We start from the raw sequence: 25,726 nt of genomic DNA on the forward strand, positions 1-25,726 counted from the left end.
ATGACGTGCCAGGTTAATACGTAATAGATGACAAGAAACCCACACAAACACATCCCAGTGCAGTGAAGTCTTCACTGTCCTAGGATGAAGTGTTGCGCTCTTGGCTTCATCTTCATACATGAACCCATCACCAGATTACATAGCTTCAACAAACATGCATCAATTAGTATCTCTCGTTGTTTTTAGCTTTTTCTCACCCAAATTGCTCTTTCTCAAAATTACGCCTTTGCTAGGTAGTCACTGCAACATGTAGGCATATCCCAACATTTGGTAGTTAGCAAAGGGGCTAGAAAGTAATGCTCGATATACACTGTATTTGGAAACCAATTGATGTGTCCCGAAAACCCACTTTACCCTCCTTTTTCATCACAAACCCTCTCTGATCCATGCCAGGGAAGGCTCTAGAGGCCAGTGCTTTGACCAACTATTAGCCATCTAGCAACCATTCACTATTTGACTAAGCATTGTACCCAACTCATGGTGGTGACTGGGAAGAGTAAATTACATAGTTTCACACATTATATCGCAACGGTGAAGGCTGGGTGCAGGAATTACCTTGTTTTTAACATGCAGAAATCTAGCTGTTATTTACGTCACCTTTGCATTGAATTATATTACCTTCGAAGCCTTTCATATAAATTAATTGGTCTGTTCTAAATGGTGGGATTTGTTACGACTCTGTCGTCCCATTTCCAGGGGGCGCTGTAAGAGGACTGTCGGAAGCCTGGGAATCACCTTGAACACCTTTCTAGAGTCCCTTGCTGACTCCTGTTTGTTTCTCTTTTCTCCATGGTACACTTGTGTAGTACTACATTTGCTCCCTGGGACTGCAAATCCCATAATGCACAGCCTGGTAGTCAGGAAAGCCCGGATTCTGTTTCCCATTGTTTTCAATGGGAGATGTCCAGTTGCTCCTTTTCACCGGATCCTCTCCTCCAGGACTTGCAAGTGTCTGAAACTACACACACCTGTGACCTCTCTTGTGCAGCCCAGCTTGGAACTGCTTATAAGCAGCCATTTCCTCAAGCTCCCCGTCGTGCATTGGAGTTCGATTCCTTTGTGTTACAGACCCATTGTCGGATGGTGTTCCAGTTTTGTTCCTGTTCTGTTCCAGCTTGATCCTGTTTCCTGTTTCTCTGCCCTGCTCCTGATTGTTCCAGCCAGAGTCTGCTACCTATCTCTTAGCCTTGTACCTGTTTGTTTCTTCCAGAGCCTGCTCCCTGTTTCTCTGCCCTGCTCCTGCCTTGTTTCAGCCTGAACCTGCTCTCTGTTTCCCAGTCCTGTTTACTACTCATTCCTACTCCCTGTATTCCAGTCCTGTCCTTGCCTGTTCCAGTCAGAGCCTGCTCTCAGTTTCCCAGTCCTATATCTGTTTGTTCCAGCCAGAAGTTTGCACCCTGTTTTCAAGTCCTAGTCCCGCCTTTACTTCAGCCTAACCCTGTTCCCAGTTCTTGCCTCTGCCTCTTTGTTTGTTCCCTTGTGTTTCTGTTTCTTCTTGGTTCTTTGTGTCTGGTAAGTGTTCTATCAGTCTTCACCAGTGTATACGTGTCCTCCTTTGTACTGGGGTTGGCTCCTGGTTTCCAGGAGGCAATTCCAGCCCCCATCCTTGTCTAGTGTTATACGTTGTCTTTCGTGCCTAACAGTGACAGTGTGCTATTGCTGTTTTCTCAGGAATCGCCACTGTGTTTCCAGCTGGACCCACAAGAGCGTGTCCTGTGTATGTAAGTACTATCCTTGTTTGTGCTCTAGGGTCCACAGACAGAATCTCTTCTGCTGCCTCCTTTCTATGGGGCTGGCAGGGTGACTATAGGTTAGAGCAAACTGCACAGAGGCATTGAGATTCCCTGTCACTGTGGGAGGTTCTGCGCCTTACTCTGTGTACAACCCCAGCGTGTTTGTCCACTAGTAATCCGTTTCCTATTTGCTCACACAAGGGTTGCTCTGCTTTTACTTTCCTGTTTCCTGTGCCTGTCCATAGCTGTCCTTCCCGTGTACGCCTTTAGCTGCTCTTATGCCCCAGTACACTATCTCTTTAGAATATTCGGTGACCTCAAGGGGTGTCCCAACCAGAGTCCTGATCAGACCTGCCCGAAACCGTGACAGGATGGTTATAATCATGGAATTTGATTTTGGGTGGCCCAGGATTGTGCAATTTTCAGCCCAGATCTGGCTGTTCTCTAACATGATCTTAAATCTACTGAATTCCAGTTGCTTTTTAGCATGGCGTGGAATCTCCTCTAATGGTCTCCTGTAACTGGGAAAACTAAGATACCATGTTGGATACACATCACCATAGGCACTAACGAACTGTCCATGCAAATATGGAAGGTGAATAAAATGACCTTATGTTTGGAATCACGAAAGATGCAACATGCCTGATTCATGAGTTTTGCAAGCAAGGGGATATTAGGTGGTGGGTAGTCATCTATCCAAATGCAAGTGGCATTTGCCTGAAAATCAGCATACATTCTCAGCATAATATTTTGTTTGCATGTGAAAAAGATGACGTAAAGCCACTCTGATGGCTTGTCTTCTTTAATACATCTTTTATACATCTGTCCAGTTCCACTCAAGGTACTTCAGTGAAAATCACAGATATCTTGTAATTATTCTGCATGGTTTATTTGCCCCTTTTCAGAGAACAGTTCTCTGACTAACCTCAGGCTATTTTTTAGTTTATTAGTATAAGTAGTTTATTATAGAACGCCTATATTTTAATTTTTTAGACATTTGACTGCTTTCGAGAATTGTTCTTCAGTAATTGTTCTTCAAACCATTTTGAAATAACTGACATCTGAGGAGAGTCCCCGCCTTCTCTTTTTCATCTGTCTGGTACTGCCAGGGTTTTCCTAGCAGTGTCAAACACAAAAACTGTAGCAGTAGCAGGCAGCCTGATGTTCTTACTCCAGCGGCACCTACTCTGTCAGGCCATAGGAGAAGGTTTTAAAAAGGCAGAGCCAGTAAAGGCACAGCCATCAGAGAGATAACAGTCCGTCTACTGTATAGTAGAACACAGGAATTTTGGTAGCTCCACTGAAAACAATTGAATGCTCGGGCTTCTAATAGCTGGTAGAAGCCCAGAGCTCCAACATTTCAATGATTTTGTCCACAGCTGTTGCTGTGAACAAAGGCCTCACCTGCCGAGGAGAATTCAATCCCCTTCCAATACCCTCGGGCTCTGTGAGAACTTTGATTTATTTATTAGACGTTCTGCCCTCTAGTGGCAGAATGTTCTAATAGCCTCATGACCCTCCGTTGCTGGGCTATACCTGCATTAAAGTCCCTCTCCCTTGTTTAATGCTGGAGCGGGCCTTTAACGGTAGGTATAGCACGCTCCGGCAGGCTATAGGGCGATAATAGAGTGGGCGTGTCTAATGGTTTGATGGACAGTTTACTCCACCAAGCTTAGGCAGAGTCTCCTATCAGACAAACTCCAAATCCCATGTCTAGGAGTTGTGTGCAGTGGAGCCTGAACACTTCGCTGAAACGGATGCAGGCATGTTTAAGATGAGCATGTGCAAGCTAGTAGATGCCATGAGGGTCATAGAAAAAAGAAAACACAACAGTAGCAGAGTTTGTGGCATACATAATTAATACACCCAACCATCACCGGGAGTTGGTACGCAGTTGGCACATACGGCGCTAAATTTTTAAAGAATTTATAATATCTTTGCTGTGGAGTTAGTTTGTTAGCGATGCTCGCAGGACAGGAATCTGAACAAAATAAAAAAAACACTGAAAAAAGATTGTTAAAATAGTGAACAAAAAAGTGAAAGAAGGCAGTTTTTTCCTACTTGTCATACATAAGTGCAATAGGATGTGTTTCAGGGACCACTCACTCCGTAATGGTGAAGTAGCATCACCTCACTGGCTAAGAACCAGCAGCTGAAAAATAAAGCAATATCTCATTATCGTTTTATTTTTCAGCTTCTGGCTGAGCCAGCATGTGCAGGGAGGGGCGGGACTAGGACATGGGATGGGGAGGAGAAGTGGAGTGCATTAAGTGAGCATGTCAGTTTGGCTGGCTGTCTCAGGCTGGCCCAACTGACATGCGCACTTAGGGATCCTCAACCCGGCAAGGCGACGGCAGGACAGGTAAGTTTTTTTGATTATTATTTTATTATTCCACCCCCGCCTTGAGATTTGCAGTGGCAGCCACCAATGTGTTTGCCTGGGATAATCTGTCATCACGTGCTGTATCCAATCACAAAGTCAGATTGACTCAATAAGACGAAGACACCCATTAATGAAGGGAGACCAAATAAGTTCAATGGATTGACAGATAGCGTAGGGCAGTGGTTCCCAACCTGTGGTCCGTGGACCCCTGGGGTTCCACAAAGCCTCCTCAGGGGGGCAGCGACTGCTTAGAAATTTGAATAATATTAATTGATAAGGTCCCCAGCTTTTAGTAATGACTCAGTGGTGGATCCACGGATTCCAGAAATGATTCACTGAGGGCCCCAGTTTCAGTAATGATAAAGTGGGGGTCTAAAGGTTGGGAACCACTGGCGTTGGGCATAAAACAATCTTATTTGATCACAGAGGACACTCTAGAAAAGCCAGGAATCCCTATCTGTGCAGGGAATGTGAGGAAACCTCGTGCATATCTCAATTTACAAAATGAGACATGTGGAAGAGATGGGAATCCATAAGAACGGCCAGAATGGGACACTCTTATTTTACAAGACTGCACGTGAGAGAAAAAAAACACATTGGTGCAGTGAATGATTGAAAGGTTTTGACTCACCACCTCACCTACTTTACCAGACGGAAACCAGAATGTAGATTTGATTGGAGAGAAACCATATCATTGCAGTCACTGTGGGGAACGCTTCCAGTACAAACCATCCTCACTTTGCAAATGAGCATGGGAAATTTGAAAGTGAGCTAAGTAATCATTTCAATGCAGTGGAGGATATTTATATTTGAGAGAAGAGACCTTGAGATAGTTGCCATCTCTTGGAGTTTAGGGCACTGCTCTACTAGAGAAGTGTCTCCTTAAGACACACAGCAAAATACCAAGAGAATAACTCACGCAACATATTTGATGGCGGAAGGTGTGTAGGTGTTGCCTTTGGTGTGGGGGAAGCCTTCCAGAACTTTGAGATCACCCACTTCTTGGTAATACTTAAAGTCAAAGACTATGTTGATCTCTGTAGAATACTGGACCACAGCAAACTGTGAGGGGTAGAACAGAAACAGAGACAAAGCAGATGTTCAGTTCCAGAAACATTATTGGATAAAGAATGAGGACGAGTAAAGAAGAAGAGAACGGGGAAGGAAGATAGAAACGAAGAAGTAAATAAGAGTGAGAGATATAGTCAGATAAAATTAAAGAAACTAAAAAGGCAAGAAGACAAAGATGGAAGAATACAGTGCGAAAATCCAATGAAGGGATCTGGGAAGGGGTTGGACAAGAGAAACAGTAAAAGGAAAATGGGTAGGAAGAGACAAAGAAAGCCAGAAAGATGGGAAGAGATGAGTGAGGTAAGGGGAGATGGAGATGGAAAATTAGATCGAACCTTAGGAAAATGTAGAGGAAAAAGAAGGGAAATAGAGAGATAGCCATAGTGAGTGTAAAAAATAGAGTGAGTGAGTTACAGACAGCCAAAGAGAGAAAGTGGGAGAGAGAAGGTCAGATAGAGAGGGAGAGAGAGAGAGAGAGAGAGAGAGAGAGAGATAAAGAGTCAGCTATAGAGTGAACAAGTAAACAGATAAGAGTGTTAGAATAATAGAAGGCAATATTAGAATGCGAGGGGCTTAGGGAGAAGGAATCAAGTAACACAAAAGTTTCATTATATTGCACACCTTATCAATGTTAATATCTGCTGAGATTTAAAAATGTGTAGTGACTAGTGTGGATTATTACTGTCATAAGTAACCTTTTCAATCAATACAGAAGTGACTTGCTCATCACTGTGCCACAGTGCTTGGAGTCAAACATTTACGACATTCAGCCCAATAACACTCATCATGATCTATCTGCCTGCGAATCTAGAATCTCTGGGAACAAGCGCTGATAAAGACAATAGGCCTCTGCTATGCAAGACCTCTTAGCTGTGTCAATGTTTTGAAGCCATGTCGTACAACATGTCCACAAAAGGATTATTACAATGCAATATATTATATGATTTTATATACATACATATATGCATAATAATTATATAATATAATAATAATATAATTTTATGATATATAACTTTTATATAGTATATGTTTGTATGGTGTGGTATGTCATTGTAGTATGGTATGGTAATGACTGTCATTGTGTAGTATGGTATGGTTTGGCATGGTATTATATGGTGTAGTATGGCCTCTGATTGCATAGTATGGTATGGTATAGTGTGACATAGTATGGCCTGGTATTGTATAGTAGGGTGTGGTCTGTCATTGCATAGTACAGGATGGTATAATATGAGCTGTCATTGTATAGTATGGCATGTTATGCCCTGTCATTGTATGATATGGTATGTTATGGCTTGGTATGCTATGGTATGGCCTGTGATTGTATGGTATTGTAACAGGGCATTGTATGCTATGGCCTCTTATTGTATAGTATGGTATGTTATGGCATGAACTGTTGTACACTGTAGCATTGTATGGTAAGGCATGGTATGGACTGTTGAGTATGGTATGGTATGGTATGGTATGGTAGGGTAGGGTAATGTATGGTGTGGTGTGGTACGTTAAGGTCCATTATTGTATGGTATAGTATGGTATGTTATTGTTTTGTATGGTATGGGCTGTCATATAATATAGATTGGTATAGTATGGTATGGCCTGTCATTGCCATAGTATGGTATGGCATGGTATGGCCAGCCATCGTATAGTATGGTATGATCTAGTATGGCAAGGTATGATGTGGCCTGTTGTTAGACAGGAAAGCATGGTAAGGCCTGTCATTGTATAGTATGGTATAGTCTGTCACTGTAAAGTTTGGTATGGTATGCCCTGACATTATATAATATGCTATCATATAGTATGACTTGTCATTGTGCAGTATGGCATGGTATGTTATGCCCGGTCATTGTATGGTACAGTATGTTTGACATATTAAGGTATTGTATGGTATGCCTGTTTCGTTGTATGGTATTGCCTGTTATTGTATAAAAAGGTATGGTGTGATATGGCGTGTCATTGTTTAGTATGGTATGGCATGGCAAGACCTGTCATTGTATAATCTGGTATGGCATGTTACTGTATAGTATGGTATGACCTGTTGTATAGCATAGTATAGTATAGCAAAGTATAGTACAGTATATTACAGTATAGTAGAGCATAGTACGGTATGGGGTTCCCTGGTATAGTATGGTATGGACTCTCATATAGTATAGTAGTTGTAGTATATATGGTGTGGTAGAGTATGGTACCATATGGTATGACGTGGCCGGTCATTGCATAGTATCGTATTGTCTGTCTTTTTATAGTATGATTGTACGGTATGGTATGACTATGGTATGGGCTGGCATTGTATAATACGACAAGGCATGGCCTTTCATTGTATAGTACGGTAGGGTATAGCACAGCTTGTCATTATATCATTTGGTACTGTATTGCCTGTTAATATGTAATATGGTATGGTATGTTAGGTTATAGTGTGGCCTGGCACTGTATGGTATGGTATGGTAAAGAATGGTCTGTCATTGTATAGTACGGTAGGGTATGGCCTGTCATTGTATGTGGCCTGTCATTGTATAGTATGGTATGGCCAGTCATTGTATAATATGGTATGATCCAGTATGGCAAGGTATGATATGACCTGTCATTGTATAGTATGGTAGGGTATGGTATGGTATGGCCTGTTATTATTTAATATGGTATGATATGGCCTGTCACATATGGTATGCACTGTCATTATATAGTATGGTATTGTATGGTATGGCCAGCCTTTGTATGGTTTGGTATGGTATGGTATGGCCTGTCATTGTATAGTATGGTATAATCTAGTATAGCAAGGTATGATGTGGCCTGTCGTTAGATAGGAGAGAATGGTATGGCCTGTCATTGTATAGTATTGTATAGTCTGTCACTTTATAGTATGGTATCGTACTACCTGTCATTGTATAGTATGGTATCATGTAGTATTACCTGTCATTGTATAATATGGCATGGTGCGTTATGCCCTGTCATTGTATGGTACAGTATGTTTGATATATCGAGGTATTGTATGGCATGCCTGTTTCGCTGTATGTTATTGCATAGAAAGGTATGGTGTGATATGGCTTGTCATTGTATGGTATTGTATGGCAAGACCTGTCATTATATACTATGGTATGGCATGTGTTTGTAAAGTATGGTATGGGATGGTATGACTTGTCATACAGTATAGTATAGCTTAGTATAATATAATATAGTATAGTGTAGTATAGTATAGTATGTCTTGTCATTGTATAGTATGGTATGGCCTCTCATATAGTATAGTAGTAGTATTGTATATGGTATGATATGGTATTATACCATATGGAATGACATGGCTGGTCATTGTATAGTATGGTATTGTCTGTCTTGTTATACTATGATTGTATGGTATGTTATGGGCTGGCATTGTATAGTATGACATGACATGGCCTTTCATTGTATAGTATGGTACAGTATGGTTCAGCTTGTCATTGTATGATATGGTGTTGTATGGCCTGGTATTTTCTAATATGGTGTGGTACTTTATGGTATAGTATATCCTGTCATTGTATGGTATAGTAAGGTGTGGCCTGTCATTGTATAGTACGATAGGGTATGGTACGGTATTGCCTGTCATTGTATAGTATGGTATGTATGGTATGATATGGCTTGTCACGTATGGTATAGCCTGTCATTGTATAATATTGTATGGTGTGATATTTTATGATATGGTGCAGTATGGCCTATCATTGTATAATATAGCATGCTCTGTCATTGTATAGTTTAGTATGGTATGTTCTGTCATTGTATAATATCTGATGGTATGACCTATCATTCAATATATGGTATGGCAAGGTGTGGCCTATCTTTAGGTGTGGTGTGGCCTGTTATTGAATAGTATGGTATGGTGTGGTATGATACAATTTGGCCTGTGATTGTATAATATGGTATTCTGTCATTTAATAGTATGGTATGTTATGGTCTGTCATTGTATAGTGTGGTATAGTATGGTATGGTGTGGCCTGCCATTGTATTGTATGGTATAGTATGATTTGCTTTGGTCTGCCATTGTATGGTATGGTATGACCGATTGCAGGCAAGTGACTAACAACCTTTTGCTGAGATTACTTTGCTTTACCCTGATTTGACTGACTTAACTGTACGCAGAGAGTCATTGTGTCTGCCTCACTTCCTGGATGACACTCTTGCTGCCATTTTGGGGAGTTAAGTGATCCAGACACTCTGCTTTTTGCTGGGAGGTGCTCATTTAAGACCAATGAGCAGTCTGATGTGCACAGAGGTCCAGACACTCTGCTCTTTACTGGGAGATGCCTATTTAGGACCAATGAGGGTGCAGACCTGCAACCAATTGCAGTCAAGTTAATTGTGCGGAGAGAGCCATTAGGTCTTCCCCACTTCCCGGTTGACACTCTTGCTGCCATTTTGGGGAGTTAAGTGGTCCAGACACTCTGCTCTTTGCTGGGAGATGCTCATTTAAGACCAATGAGCAGTCTGATGTGCACGGGGGCGCACCGCGGATGCGACAAAAGCAAGCCTGCCTGCCTTGTCCATGTCAGAATTTGGCCAGGTGTCAGGACCCCTGCTCCTTTGGCCAGAGAGGTCATTACTGTGGTAAGGCTATGTTATTCTCCCACAGAACTCCACCATTTAAATTCTAAACCCAATGATCTTGGTCCTTAGACCACTTGCTGTTCGAGTCACTTGGAAGAACCTGTTTCTTGTTTGAGTTGCAGGTTTCTGCCCCTTTAAGTTTTCAATGTTAATGGCTGTAGTGGGGATTAGTTCCCCACCTATGTTGGTTTGCTCAACAGCTAACATTAATGGTTCAGCCCTCATGAAGGGTTCCTTTTCAGAATCTCTGAACCCTGTTACCGGCTCTGCACTCCTGGCCGTATCTCATAATCTTGATGGCCTGTACTGTAAGATCAGGTCCATGTCCAAACATTTGATTGAATTATGGGACCGCCTAACTTTCTGCTCTCTAGACTTGTGTTTTCTTACAGAGACTTGGCTGAATTCTGCAGCCTAGCATCACTGTAACCCTCCCGGAGAAGTGTCACCTGGTTAAGCTAGACAAAGGGTCCAGACCAGAGGGAGGGGTTGCTATTGCTGTGCATGACACAGTCAAAATAGAACTTATTGAGACCCTGTTAGCTGATTGGGTGAAATTGGGTGTTTTTCGAATTGAACTCTCATCTACGGATTGCTGGAAGGGTGCTCTTATTTACCGACCGCCTGGAGCCAAGAAAGAGTTTAGTCATTTGCTAGCAGAGCATATTCCACCTCACATACTAGCATCAAACATTTTGTTGCTACAGGGAACTTTAATTACCATTAAAGTAAAGTAAAGATGTCTTAAAAACCGAGCAGGCCCAACTTTTGGCAGACATGGAAATGTAATGTCTCAAACAGACAGAGGTTGGGCTAGTCACATCTTAGACTTGATATTCACTAATTCCCCTGAACTAAGGAGTGAATCCTTATTACTTCTCCTCTGGTCTGATCTCTACCTGATCAAGTTTCAGATCCCAAGGTGAGCAAGTTTGAAAGATCTAAAAGTGTGTTTAGGCAGGTTACTAGAAAATGGGAACCAGCCGCACCAGACTCCTTTTCTAGGGCTTATTTTCCCTTAGACCCGACTTGAATGTAGCTCTGCATAATTTCTATAGCTCCTTCTCTCAGGGGCTTGATCAAATTGCCCCCCTAAACAGGCACAAGCTATCTCCAGTAGTTGCAATGCTTTTTGGTATTCCGCCGAATTAAAACTGGAGAAAACCAAGTGCAAAAGGCTACAAAGGCGCTAGCAAAAGTCCAAATCCTCTTCGGACAAAGATGAACTTAAACTGATGCTCAGAGGCTACCACAACAACATTAAAAAGGCCCAGGGAAATTTCATAACAAATAAAACTGAGAAAGCAAGCAACTCCACTAAAGTTCTCTTTAAAGGACTCAATAGTTTTATCAAACCTCGAACCTATACTCATGCTATTTCGGCATCACAAGAGTAATGTGACTCTCCAGCTAACTTTTTTGAGGAGATAATCAATATAATTTATTCAAACTTTCCTGTTAGTCGTGGCTGCCTGAAGATCCACCTAATTTTAGCCTACCCTCTCCTAAGGCTACCTTCCATCTGGACAGATTTGAACAGTGTACCTTGGAGCTGATCCAGGGGCAGTTAGACTTTGCCAAATCGGGCTCTCCTCTGTACTTGTGCCCCACCCCCAGTATTATGACTAGTCTATCTAGCTTTATTGCTCCTTCCATCATGTCCCTCTTCAACCTCTCCATGGATTTGCAGAGAACCACAGAAAGTGGTTATAGGAGGTGTAGGAACTAATGGATGTAATCTCTTCCTGTTTAAAATATTTGGATCCTTTAATGATTTTGTATTTGATGAATAGGTAATTTAGCAATAGGTATCTGAAGGAATAGTCATTTTGGGTTCATGTGTCAGGGAGGAGGGAGGAGGGAGGGATGCGGTGTGGTCTCTCGTTATTTAAATCTAGCATCTTGTATGGTTCCACTATGTAGAGAAGAATCTTCTTTTATTATTGGTTATCAGTAGGGACATACCCTTATGTTGAACTCCTTGAAGAATCTGATGAGGTTGGCCATGAAGTTCTTCATCCGGCGGAAATCATCACTGGTGATGCTGTGTGAGTCATCATAAAGGATAACAGCATCCACCCCAGTAATGCACTCTGGAATGAGGAAAGGAGAGCAGAGAGGAAAGGTTGAAAATGTCAGAAAGACATGGAAGCAGATGTAGCAGAAACACAAGAGGAGCAGTTGAAGATGGGAACCAACAGCAGACCTCTGTGACATGTAGAAGGTTAGAACATCCTTTTTCTATTTATAAAGACTGCTCTGAGGCACTAAATAGAGTTTCATTAAGAAATGTTGATTGTGTCCACAGCTCATATTCATTATAGGAAAGGATCAGGAGATTATCATTTTAGTATTTTAACTTCATGAGCAGGTCTACACAAATATGTAAAGATGTTTAAGAGCTTTTTTTTATCACTTCATCTGGGCAATTTCATTTGATTTTAAATAAAATAATCAATATTGTTGTGATTCACAAGCACCCCCTTCATACACACTCATGCACGCGCGCACACACACACACAGACACACACACACACAAATACACACACACACACACACACACACACTCACATAGACACATTTATAGGGGAAACAGGCTAGCACCATAACAGTGTTCACAAAAGGACACTGGAGGTACCTGAAGTTTCCCAAATGTAACAAAAAGAAAACAAATTAAAGAGCCACTCAAATTCTTTGGCATAATTCTTTTAATGTTTACATGGACATCAAATCAGAGGCTTTTAAGAGTTTCACAGGGAAACAGTAAAATCCTGCTACAATCCAGTGGTAATATAAATACGCAAAATCAAAAAATCTGCAAAAATTTCTGTTTTTTATGATAATTTAGGGGGACACTGTACCAGGCACTTGTTCTTTGTCAGCTTTGTGCACCTCATGTTTCCACAAATGTTGAAAACTTTTAAGAGCCTCTGAGATTCAATGGATTCCCCAGATGTTGTGTTTTGTTCATAATCTAGCATACTAACAAGTAACAAATTGGAGGGTTCACAAAAACTTTTCGTCCATGACTAAGCAGCGGATTCTGAGAAACATGTCTTCTTTTTGAGTTATTTGCAACGGTAGAGAGACTGTAACAGTTCCTTTAAACTGTAAGGGGGCAGTCCACCAGGAGTGCACCTTGGCCCCTTACGTTTTTTATTTTAAATACAAATCATTTAGTTTGATCTTGGATGGACAAGATATGCCAACAGTAGGTTTCTGCCCAATCCCGGCCTTACGTTATTCTGAGGATGCGGGATTATTCTCCAGGACGAAAAATGGCCTGAAACAACTGTTAGTCTCTTTGGCTGTATTTATGTACAGCCTTGAAATAAGTACTCATTTTAGTGTGTCATATGTTTTGGTTGTTGGCCCTAGGTTCACCAAATCACAAGCTTCTAGAGTGAAGGAGCAACTTAATAGTAAGGTCCTCTCTTTTTTCCTATCTTGGGCCCATGTTTGACTCATTTAACAACTGGTCCAGTCCTTTCTTCAGTAAAAAATGATTCTTTACTAGATCCATCTCAGCTATTTTTGATTTTGTGTCTATGCCTGACAAAAAGCCTAGAATAGCTCGTCAAACAATACATGGGACAGGACCTCTCTTTCAACAACAAAACCTCCAGACATATTGTCATCCAAGATCTCTTTTGTCAATACTTGCTCCATTAATGACGGTGCCTCGCCTGCAGCCCCCTGTTCTGAGTCTGGCAGATAGGTTTGTTCACTTAACCAATCTTGAGTTGTGCGAATGACTGAGCTCCCCTGTTCCACCTGGTCCACCCTCTGGGCTTGTTTCTTCACCGAATGTCACTTTAGAGGTCACCTCAAATGACCCAAATGACCTCAAATGATCTGCTTTGATGGACATAACGGGGTTGTCTTCCATGTTTAACACTCCTTCCTGGGTGCAATTTGTCAAATCGTATGTGTCTCCAGGAAATTTGGGAGGAGAAAAATTCCCTCCTTTTTTAGAAGGCTATTATATTAACTTTTCCCCCGCACTACCTTCAGAGGCAGGGAGGGCCAGTAGATGTTTGGTCACTTTTGTAGCAGTAGAACTGTGTGTGCATGTTAAGGATTTGAATTGGAAAGCACGTATCATGCAGGATTTAAAGCTTTTAGTTCCGGGTTGCTCCCCAATAGCATTGGTCAACTTCTACAATGCTAAGGCAGTGCAACCTGGGGCTTCTAGTCTTCATCGTTTACAATCAGCTTTGGATTCCTTGTCAGTGCTTGGTCTGGGAAGGGAGCTGATAATGCTTGTTGGAGACTTCAAGTGTCATCTCTGTGAGTGTGCCATAGTAGTTGATGTAAATAAGCCTAATGTTTGTTGAATGTGGGGCTCCATCTGGTTCACACAGGGGAGGGCCCAAATCTTACTACTATCTTAGACACTCAAAATCTTGTCTTCGCTCTTGAGAAGCTGGTCAGTTCTTCTGATTTCTCCATTCTGCCTACATTCAAGGGGAGGGGTTGTAGGTCCATCACTGATTTAATCTTTGTCTCAGCCCTCCTGTTTTTGTACATATCGCATTTTAACATTATTCAAAGTCCCTTCAGTCACCATAATCCCTTATCGCTAGGCATTGATTGAGTATTTGCAGCCAGGGAGCAGGGCATTAAATGGGGGGCTTTCCCTGGTGGACCAAGGTAGGAGGCTTAAATGGTCGCAGGTGGACTTTGTGTATTTTTAAGCACTTCTTTTTCTAATTGTGAGCACGAGATCTCCACTTGTTGGACCTTAGTGCCTTGGGAAAGGATGTTTTGCATGCATTTGCAGTTTTAGCCTGTAAAGCCTCAAAATTATTGTCAGCTCGTGCGCCTAAATCGGCCTAAAGCGCAGTCCAGAGACAGCAGTGTGGGACATTCACTGAAGCAGTTTCTTGCCTGCACAGAAGCCGTGTTTGCTGGATATGGGACTACGTCCCCCTGATTTACTTTTGGGCACCGGGGGAGGGGCCAGGCACCAGAGACGCGCTAAAGAGAGGCTCAGAGACAGCAGCAGAGGACTTTCAATGAAACAGTTCCTTGCCTGCTCTGAAGCTGCAATTGCTGGGGTGGGACTACGTCCCCCAGTTTCACTTTCCGAGCCAGGCACCAGAGACTCACTAAAGCGCAGCCCAGAGACTGCAGCACGGGATGTGCCCGGGCATGCCCCAGGACCAAGACCAGGCCAATCTTTGCCCGTTATCAGCCAGAAGAGGCTAGGCTGGGCCGCTCCACTTGGCCCCTTGTTAGAGGTATTGAACTCTCTCTTTTAGTCAGCAGCATCAGGGTCTACCCTTGATGGTTTTCTACAGTGGGCAGTTGGGGTAATTCGATATCTGCCACAGGGGACTCTGATTATGGGACATTGCCGATTACTCTGGGTAATGCTTCTGGTATTACTATCTCTCCATAAGCACATAAGTCTAATTTTCCCACTGACAGGGGCAACACTATCACACCGGATCACAGCCCGCTTGCCACAGCAGAGCCCATAGTGAGGGACAAGGAAGGTCATGAGGGGCCGACACCTTCTAGCTGCTTACATGTGGGCAAAGGGAAGTCTGATAGAATGGGTGCGAAGAGAAAGAGAGCGTAAAAGAGCACAAAGAGTATGCGGTCTAAACAATAGTGCCCAGGCTCCCTGTTGATCCCTTCTAGTCAACCCTCCAATGCGAACTCAAGCACTGGAAGTGGTTTTCTGATTGACTTTGGCCAAATTAGAGCAAACAGTATAGATAAACTCTATGAAAGGGTGGCATTATTGATCAGGGAGACACTGGACTCTTTATTGATCCGGCTAGAGAAAGTTGAAACAGCACTGACCAGTTTGGGGAGTGTTGTGGTTGGGGTGCCCAGTGGGAAAATGCTGTCTGAGGGCCTGGCAGAAGGTCAACAATCTGATACCGCTATGCAACTGAGTAAGGGCGGTGTGGCCCCAACGATTGTGTGCGTGGGAGGACAAAGTGAATTGCAGCAGTGACGTTGGTCTGGGGGGAGACTAGTGATGTTGTCACATGGCACAGGTGATGGTAGTTATGGGGCAGTTTCATCAGGGGCATCTGAGCCCACGAGGGCCTAGGCAAGGCCCGAACTCCCTGTGCTCCAACTCCCTCCCGCTCCCAGGGGACCCTGTATGTAGTCATTTTGAAGAATGTCCTGCCATTGAGGGTTAATGCAAGGTAAGGGCACGAGCAACTTGTAAATAAAATGGGACACTGGACTAATGGGAAATTGGGCAGACAGGAGCTAGTGCATGGTCAAATTAGTTTTGTTCATAGGGTAGCATGGGTGGGAAACTTGCTTAAAGCAGGTGATAATGGTTGTATAGTGATCAATTTTAAAGATAGAAGTATGCAAGCAAACTTTTAATGACATTGAACTTTGCACCTCATCTGCTTCAGCTATTGAGGCCCTCCCACTTGGGTTTTTCGATAAACTACTGCATAACCCACATAATAATCCGACCTCAGGTTTACAGGTAAATCAGCATATTGCAATTTATGATGGGTTCAATCTAATCTAGTTCCTGGATCAGCAGGGCTGAGGCCCATATTTATACTTTTTTAGCGCCACATTTGCGTCATTTTTTGACGCAAAAGCGGCGAAAACTTGCAAAATACAATTGTATTTTGTAAGTTTGAGCCGTTTTTGTGTAAAAAAGCGGCGCAAATGCGGCGCTAATAAAGTATAAATATAGGCCTGAATTTTTTCCATCCCAAGAATTCCATTTCAGTCAAAAGCATTGGCAGGTGATAGCTTGAGGGAACTTTCCATAGCGGAGGCCCCGTCCACTGCCCCCACTCTGCAGAAAAGGACAGGCCTAACCCATTCAGGTATAGATGGAGATCTGCCTCAGGCTAACATGATCAGCAGCACCTGTGGGGCAGTGCCTTCAAACTTAGGGGGTATGCAGCTTTTAGTGGCTTCATGGAATGTGGCAGGACTGGCTAGCAAATGAGACAGGGATGATTGCCATGAATTTATTAGTCCTCATTGGGTTATACGTGTACAGGAGACATGGCTCACGGAACCCATGTTTAACGATGGATACACAACGTATTTCACGCCCACTCTTCCTAGCTCAGATGGCAGGGCAAAAGGTGGTCTGGTATCTTCTATTTTTATCTCGCTTGCACTTTCTGCACAGGTGATGTAGGTGAATCTTAACTCCCCAAATTATCAACTCATATTTTTCAAATGTTTGAAAACTCAGGTACTTCTAGTGAATGCATATATCAATACATTTGATTATTTTAGAGTAGATATGCCTAGGTCTCTCCTAGAAGATGTGGATGATCATATTGCTAAAATACAGAGGGACTATGTGATATTGCTCATGGGGGATTTTAATCTAAGGCTCCGTCAGTTTTGCTGATCTCCTGTGTGTGGATTGGTGGATAGCTTGGGGGTCCCAATCACTCATTTTGCTCACAACCCTCTTGGGGATTCATTTAATTATTTTATTAATAAGTATAATTTTCTCTTCTTTTTTGATGTATTGATTGGGAAACCCATTACATAGCCAACTTATATAGGAAGGGGAACTTCAGGTCAGAAACACTTCATTCGGTTCTCCTTATCGTTTAGGGACTTGGTCACGTGGTATGATATGAAGGTCTCCCCACTTAGTGATCATAGGCTTCTTTGTGTACCCTTACATGATTCGTTCTTTGTTAAGACTCCCAAGGTGTGTTATTTGCAGCCCCTACAGTACACAAAGAACAAGGGTTTAATTTAGAGGTGGTCTAGGGTAGATGCAACCTCTTTTTTTGTCAAGTTTGTCTGATTTTCTACCCTGCTTATTAGAAGATGATTGTAGGGGGGAGAATGAACGGGAAGTTATGGATTGTTTTGAATGAATATGTAATGTTGTGTGTAACTTACTTTTGGCCCCATGTAAGTATAACAAAAGGAGGATTGTAAAGTGGTTCGATGCGGACTGTATAGATGCTCAGAATCAATTGCTTGTGGCTCTGAAAGAGGCCTGAGAGATCAGAATATGGTGCAGGAGTGTAGGGCCAATTATAGACAAACTCTGAAAACAAGGAAAGCCACCATTGCATAGAAAGCGTTCACATCTCTGCTCCAGACTAGTGACCTACGTGACAGTAAGGCCTTTTGGGCCACGGTCAACTGGAATTATTTCAGTAGCAGCAATGACTCACGTGTGGACACAGTGCTTCCTGCAGATGCCTGGATGTCCCATTTTAGGGCCCTTTATGCTGACCCTGAGGAGGGGCCCTGTTCAGCTACTGGAACTTCTAAAGAATTCATGAACTCTTTGTCATCATAGTCACCTCAGCCCTTGGTGACATGTCAAATGAAGGTAGATTCTTTTGCTGGTCCAGATACCACACTTGATGAGGTTATATAAGCATTAGATAGCTGTCCATTTGGGAAAGCTTCTGGCCCTGATGGGATCCCTGTTTATCTCTTTAAAGCTAATGTGGAGTTATGAGCTCCACTCCTGACGAATGTCCTAAATGCCACTCTAACCACCGGCTCACCAATATCATGAGCACATGCTATTATATTCTCCATATTCAAGGAAGGCTCCAAGGGTAAACCACATTGTTACCACCCAATATCATGGATTAATACCATTGCGAAAGTACTGGGAAGAATCCTGCTGGACCGGCTGCAGGCCTGGGCGGAGGAACTTTATATCCTGTCAGATCTGCAGTTTGGTTTTAGGCCAGGGCTGGGAACAGTAGAGCAAGCACTTAATTTATACCTGTTAATTAGTAAGTATACCACCGTCAAGAATGGTAAAATGTACGTGGCCTTCATTAACCTGAGCTCCGCTTTCAACTCTGTAAATAGAGGAAGGTTATGGAGCATTTTGATAGAGATGAGAGTGGAGCAGTATATTGTGAATTGCTTAAGACAACTCTATAGCACGGTCACAGCCAGTGTAAGCTACGGCCGGGGTGGGTGATAATGTGCTGGCTTTTAGCCTGGAGCCTGGATAGAGGAGTGCGGCAGTGATGTGTGAAGGCCCCTTTCCTGTTTTCCCTTTACACAAACAGGTTGGAAAGCCAGTTGGTGGACCATGGGATGGACTGTTCCATGTCACAGGTCGCAGCATACCTGCTTTTATCTAAGTGGATGATACGGTTCTGTTAATGAGGACAGCAAGGGAGTTGCAGCGATTATTCAACTGCTTTTGTCAGCACATGTAGAACCTCGATCTGAAGGTTCACCAATCTAAAATTCATGTGATGGTTTATGACACCAAAAAGGAGAACTCTGTTTTTATGGTGAATAATAAAAGAGTGTGTACTGTGATGTCTTTTGCTTATCTGGGGGTTCTGTTTGATAATCAACTGACATGGAGGCCAATGAAGACCAGTAGGGCTGCGGTCTTCCCGAAGGCGGATCAGGCAGTTTTTAGCTTTGCAAGTAAACTGGGCCAGAAGCCAGTAAAGGAACTTAGTCATTTATAGGGCTAGATGTAGGGCTTTGGCTTCTAATGGGCCAGGGGACTGGGGCATCAATGGTCAAGGGGGATTGGAGTTGGTTGAAAGTGGGTTCATTAAAAGGTTGCTATCCATCCCCACTAGAACAAGCTCACTTATCTGTCATTCAGCGGTGGGCTTGGACTATCTTGGGGGCATTGTTAACACGCAACCTTTATTATCTGGATGAGGGAACAGTCCTTTTTATCAGGGCATACTCACTGATTGTCAGCAACTGGACTATCACCTGATAAATCCCTTGGATCAAGAATGTTTACGATACCCTCTGAAGCTTGGGCTAGGAGGAGCTTTTAACTTCTCCTGGTAGTACTGTTACTGTTTCAGTCACCATATTGAAGAGTAAATTTTTGGTTTTCTGTACGCATGCTAGACTTCAGATGGAGCAGTCCACGCCTATGCTGAGATTCCAACTTGGCCTGGAATTGCTCCATATTTAACATAGGTAGGGAATCAGTGCCACAAATTCCTGTTGGCAGGTTGAGGCTGGGCATGGTTCACTTTCTGGCAGCCTTTCTGACCTAGGGCTCTTATTTTCAGAATTTGTCTGCTTGCCCATGCGATGGCTGTTCTGCACAGAGCACTTTGCATTTTATGTTTTTCTGTAAATATTATGTGGCCTTGAGGAAGAGGTATCTTTAATGTTTGTAAAACAAATTAGTATCCATTTTACGAGAGCGGCTTTTAACTATTTGTTGTAATTGCCAAACCTGAGGATCTCGTATAGTACAGCTGTCTATAGCCACAGAGCTATTAGGCTAAGGGCTGCTATCACTGTACATTGAATTAATTTATGATTCCTGGGTAGTACTTGGTGACAGATTTTTATGTATTTTGTTTTATGATGGAGATTTGTTTTTTAGAATTGCAAATATTTTATTGGGAAGTTTTGTGTCTCTTATGATCATGTGTGTATGAGCGAAAAAAGATTGATTAAATTGACTGTGCCTCCGATATAAAAATTATGGAACAGCTAAACTCTTGAATACAGCGCCTGTCTGGATAAGAAACATCGACAATCATCTTGAGTTCATTTAAAGAAGGCATTAAACACATGGGTTTTCCCATCAATGTAAATTGAGATTCAGGATGTTCTATGAAAATTGTTAAGTAGATAAGCATGGATGTACTTTCTCTCACACTCACTCATACATTTCATCCGTATGCTATGCGCCACACGCTCCAGCATGTTTGCAGCATGTCTTCAAACCTCAAGCTCTCCATCCCAAATCTCCCACTTATGTTATATCCAAAGCCAACATCCTCTCTCATCCGGTTACCCAGAAGCCATAGAAAATCAGAGTACTTGTGGCCTCTTCAGAGATATGAAGTGCTATACAAATGTTCCAATACAATATAATGCTAGAATTACAAGAATGAAACTGAAGAGTTTGTGACTGCTTCCTGCAAGTTTGTCTTCATACAAATATATAGATGTCTAAACCTACATGAATTTCCATACCAGTCCATTTGTTCAGATATGCTACATTGTTACACACAGAAGCTAGGGGTAGGTGAAATTTAAACTTCACCAGCAAAAATGTCTATGAAATTGACAAACTTTGCCCTTTAAGAAATATGTCAAATTTACATAGCTTCTCTGTTTGCACAGTTTCATTCAAATATATGCTGTTGTATAATAATTTTCACACAAAACTTTTTTCAACACCATTCTCCTACTAAATATGTGAATCTGATGTTTTTTCTGTACAAAATATTCTTGTGCAAGATTATTTTACATTGTTTTTAAACTTCAAAATCTTTGTGATCTTCACAAAGTTCTAACAGTTCTGAAACAAAGCTTCGTGAAGTTAGCTGAGGAATACTTTGCCAGCTTTCAACATCAGAAACATAACTATCTAGATATTGAATGCAACTTGTTTCGTACCTGAACAACAGTTCTAAATGGTGGATAAAGACAAACGTAGCTGTATAGGTAAACAGATTTGTACAGCCTAATACACAAGGTAAATGAGCAGGTGACCATGCAGCTTTAAACTGTATTTGATCATTTTCAGCACCTTGGTAAGAGGGTCTCCGCTCCTCCGTCATATGAAAGTCCTTATCAAAAAGGTAGCAGATGCCACTTAGGTAAGAATTCTCCTCACACTGGCGGGTGTAGGTGGGACCACAGGCCTGTGGGGAAAATAAAAAAGGGTTATGATTGCCCACTGTTAGGGAAGGATCTAAAAGAAGGAAGGACTTTTAGGGTGAATAACAAATGGATATTAAAGCAGGGTGTAGTTGATGGATGGCATGATAAGATGAGTGGCATAAAGAGGTGGGGCCGTCTGATGAAACTGGTGAGGTGCCCTTAAGACTTCCATATCTCCTATATTCACATACCTTGAGCTGGAAGGGGCCTCACAGACCCTGGCTCTGCGGGGGCTGCGTTATGTTCGTAGGTAAGATCTCCAATAGGTTCTCTTATGTCAGAGTCCTGATAATGCTACCTAATAGATTCAGATCTTGGTTGTTTCTGTTAAGATCATTCTATAGACTTGATTATGATAGTCCTCAAATCTTATTCTCCCCTGATTCCTGACCAGACCAATATTTCTGAGTGTAACTGGCCGTGGGCACCAGGAAGGTCCTGATGAGGAAGGTTGATACTTACAGTCAGTCCAGTCAAAGAGCGATCGTCTGTCGCCACGGTGAGGCCCAGCGATATTGGTAGAGTGTCTGCAGAGAGAAGAGGAAGAGAAGGTTACTGCACTAGAGATGATCCATTACTAAGTTGGTGTTCCTGTAGGCATCTCAAAGAGGGTAAGCGAATGGATAGATGAATAGAGACACTCTGTATTCTACATAAGAACTTGGGTTTCACATAAAGAAGAATATTCCCAATGGCAGACCTGTAGATCACATACATATTCCCTAGATATTATCAGGTGATTTCTACTTAAATCTACCCAACCATCTGAAGGAGAAAGCCCCATCCTGCAGAAGTGACGCTACAAGGGGAATCCCGGTCCAATCATCCAAATGTACCAACTTGGGCAAACCAGGCCACCCATTCCTTATTACCATGGGACACTGGACCTGACCTCTGAAAGCTGCTCCCATCTGACACACCGACCGCCTTTACCCATAGGGCTGACAGGTGCCAGGATAGCCGGAAATTACTTTCGAAAGTAGATTATCTTCCAATTTGAAGGTGAGTAAGCATGTGTTTTGAAACTGCCATTTATTACAACACGTGCTTTGACTCGGGTTCGGGATGCGGTGTGGCCCTGTAAGACCAGAATCTGTCTTACGTTCATGCACAGGAAGCGCCCCCCTTGTCAGCAAAAGATCAAGCAATGTTGTGTTTTTAGCAACTATCGCAGCTTAGGTATGTTCCTCTTTCTTTCACTGTGTCTCCTTGCCCGGGTTCTAACAGGCATGCTATGCGGGACAGTTTCCCTCAAAATGTAGTAATATTGAATCTGTTTAATCCAATCAGCAAGTGTTAAATAAAAAGTCGTTTTAGGTGTTTCCCTGCAGTGATAGGTGTCGACAGCCCCTTCCACATCCGCACAAATAGAACTCATGTTGTGTAATCTTCGGGGGCGAGTTGAATTTCTTCTTGGGCAAAGCATTGTCAGGGTCTTCATTGGGATAACTGGATCTCGCCTTTTATCTTGTATGACTGTTGCTCAGCCTCTTGCAAGACAGTGGGACTTTTTTGTTATGGTGTTGTAATTTTGTGGTATCATGCTCAGTGCTTAATTTGTAAATAAAAACATGCTGGTGCCCAAAGCCCTCCTCTTAAACACGTGGCTGCTGCACTTAAATGTTTACGCACGGAATACTGAGGCAGCGTAATCCTGAAGCCATCTCGGGCCTCTTTAATCCATTTACAGTCATTCCCTGCCTCTTCAGCTCACTCTTGCAGCTTTCTGCTTTCTCTCATTGTGACGCTTTTTCGTTTTCTTCTTCCTCTGTCTTTCCCATATGTATTTTTTGCTTGCAGTAAATGCTTGAGGCAGAAAAAATAGTGCCGGCCCTCAAAAATAAGTGTTGGTGCTTGGCATTGGAATGAACAAACACAAATTAAGCACTGATCATGCTGTACTTTTCAAATTATTTCAGCATGCAAGTCTCTCTAAGTCCTCATTTGTGCCTTTTGGTTGAGTCTGTTGCTGAGTAAATTGAATACTTGTTAACTGATAAATCAACGTTCTATTCATCAATGGTTATAAAAAGAGCCAGTTTTCAACATTTCATTTCAACATGTGTACACAGCTGGGTTGGAGAAACTGCACAGACTCCCATGCAGTGTCTGAGCGGCAGGCCAAGCCACTCAGACCAATCCTGGTGCTGCTCTCATGCTATGTTTAGCTCTCATGCTAGGTTTTTTTTAGTATCCCCGTCCCCATCCCCCATCCACCCCTCCCCTTGAGATTAGCAGCAACTGCCACTGCATTTGATGTGATTATGAAGGTATGCTTTTCTTTCATCTTTGTTTTATAGATATATTTGCTGGATTTAGCATTGTTAATGTCTATCCTGGTGCAGCGACCACCGCAAATCTCAAGGGGAGATGCGTGGGATATGGGGGCGGGGTGAATAAAATAATATATATATTTTTTTTAATGTACCTGTTTCTTTTGCTGCCACCGCCATCCGCCTCAATCCTCTAGTCTCAATGTAGTGTCCCAGCACTCCCAGGGACACCAGCACGAGCTCTCCAGCAATCCTGGTGCTGCTCTCATGCCATATTTAGCATGAGAGCGGCATCAGGATTTGTCTGAGCAGCTTGGTCTGCCACTCAGAGAGTGCACTGGGGTCTGTGCTATTTTCCAAACCAGCTGTGCAACACAGCTGGATTGGAGAAACCTAAGTGCGCATGCCAGTTTGGCCAGCCTAAAGTGGCTGGCCAAACTGACATGCACACTTAGTGCACTGACTCCACTCCCCCTTCTCCCTCCCATGGACCAACCCAACCTCTCTCTGCACCTTCTGGCTGTGCCAGCAGCTGAAAAATAAAACAATATTAAAATGTTGTTTTATTTTTCAGCTGCTGGCTCAGCCAGTGGGGCGACACTCCTTCGCCATTGTGAAGGAGCTGCCCCCTTCTATCCTGAATTACAATTGCAGGACTGCCTTCATTGCCAACTTACTCTTGTTCCATGCCAGCTGGTTCATATCCTTGTTCCATGGCATTCCATGGCTTTGTACCAGCTGGCAATGTTACATATTTAATTTGGAAAGCTTCATTTATGGCTATACTCTTTGTGATTTGCAAAGCGCTTTTTGCTTGTTCTAGATAATATTCTTAGCATGAGCTCAAGAATGTATTGGGCTTGGTGTCCAGGGTATGCTGTTTGGCCTCATTTAGACTATAGTGCTATTTTGCTTCCTGTTTGCATTTTGAAATATATTTATCAATATTGTTTGCTGTGGTTGCATCACAAAAGTGATAGAAAACAGCACAAAATGTTTATTTGAAAGTTACTTCAGTTTTCCGCTGGAAGGAAACTCACCTGAAAGTAATGTAAAGCAGTGCTTTTCAGTAAGTAGTGCCAAGGGTGAGTTCCATGAGTGGGACAACGACCTTTCCATACAACCACCCATTGGTCAAAACCCAACTTAATAGAACAAGGTAGCTAGGATTTTGCATAAAAAATAATACTGTTTTGACATTGGTGTTATCAAGGATAAAATGCTTTTATTTCTCCAGTCTCTTAAGGCTTGCATGTGTGCTGCACTATATAGCACACACACAAAGAATCAAAAGTTTTAAAGTTAGTCTAAGCATAGTAGTTTGTACTGAAATTCGATGCTAGGCATCATCCACACACCCTTGCATTATGGTACAAAGGTGTGTGCGTTGCACTGGTAGCCTGATTTTGCACCAGAACACGGAAGAGAGCAGGACAGTGCCATATGTCTGTAGATATGGTCCTTACCTGCTCTCTTTCTCATGCAACTCAGTGTAGCAACTTTGGTTAATGCACTGCATTGCAAAACATTTTAATAAATATATCCCTTTATGTGCCTTACTTTCTCACTTAGCTATTTTCTCTGCACTTTCCCCTACCCTTGCTTCGTACTTGCCGTGTTGATTTGCTGCACCATCTTGTGTGATATAGCCACCATTCAAGCGCAGAATGTGTGTCACCAAGGTACTGTTTCAGAAAATAGAACATTTTAAGGGTATGCTGTTTTCTGAAATTTTAGAAGCATCAGAAATCATTATTAGTACTTGTCGCTCCAAAGTAGGTAGTTATAACAGTGTAAATGTTATTTTTTTCACACTGAACATTAATTGTGATTGCTTTGTTGGGAGAATTATCAGCATGTAAGACTTTGTGCTTACTATCACACTGTACCAGATACTCAGCAGGACTTTCAGTCCACTTGAATACTCATAGAAATTAGTATGGTACTGCTTTCAGTATAGAGTCTGACATAAGTACTAAGTCCTTAATTTCATTTGCAAAAGTATAACCTGTCAGGAATGGAGTCAATAAATTGGGGTATCTCTACCAACACAGTAAATCCACTCAGAGTCAATCAAAATA

The 25,726-nt window shown here is 42.4% G+C and overlaps 1 protein-coding gene across 3 annotated transcripts in view; it reads right to left on the bottom strand.

Annotated features, from left to right (window-relative positions):
* Positions 1-25,726, bottom strand: part of LOC138304374 (integrin alpha-M-like) — a 242,314-nt gene that overhangs the window by 103,302 nt on the left and 113,286 nt on the right. For all 3 annotated transcript variants that reach the window (XM_069244358.1, XM_069244360.1, XM_069244359.1), the window contains 4 exons: positions 21,835-21,899; positions 21,239-21,353; positions 11,716-11,843; positions 5,036-5,178 (listed from right to left, as the gene is read on the bottom strand). In XM_069244358.1, the coding sequence (XP_069100459.1) occupies positions 5,036-5,178; positions 11,716-11,843; positions 21,239-21,353; positions 21,835-21,899 (451 nt within the window). The remainder of the gene's footprint in view (positions 1-5,035; positions 5,179-11,715; positions 11,844-21,238; positions 21,354-21,834; positions 21,900-25,726) is intronic.

The sequence above is a fragment of the Pleurodeles waltl genome, chromosome 7 (assembly GCF_031143425.1).
Source record: "Pleurodeles waltl isolate 20211129_DDA chromosome 7, aPleWal1.hap1.20221129, whole genome shotgun sequence".
NCBI classification, from domain to species: Eukaryota; Metazoa; Chordata; class Amphibia; order Caudata; family Salamandridae; genus Pleurodeles; species Pleurodeles waltl.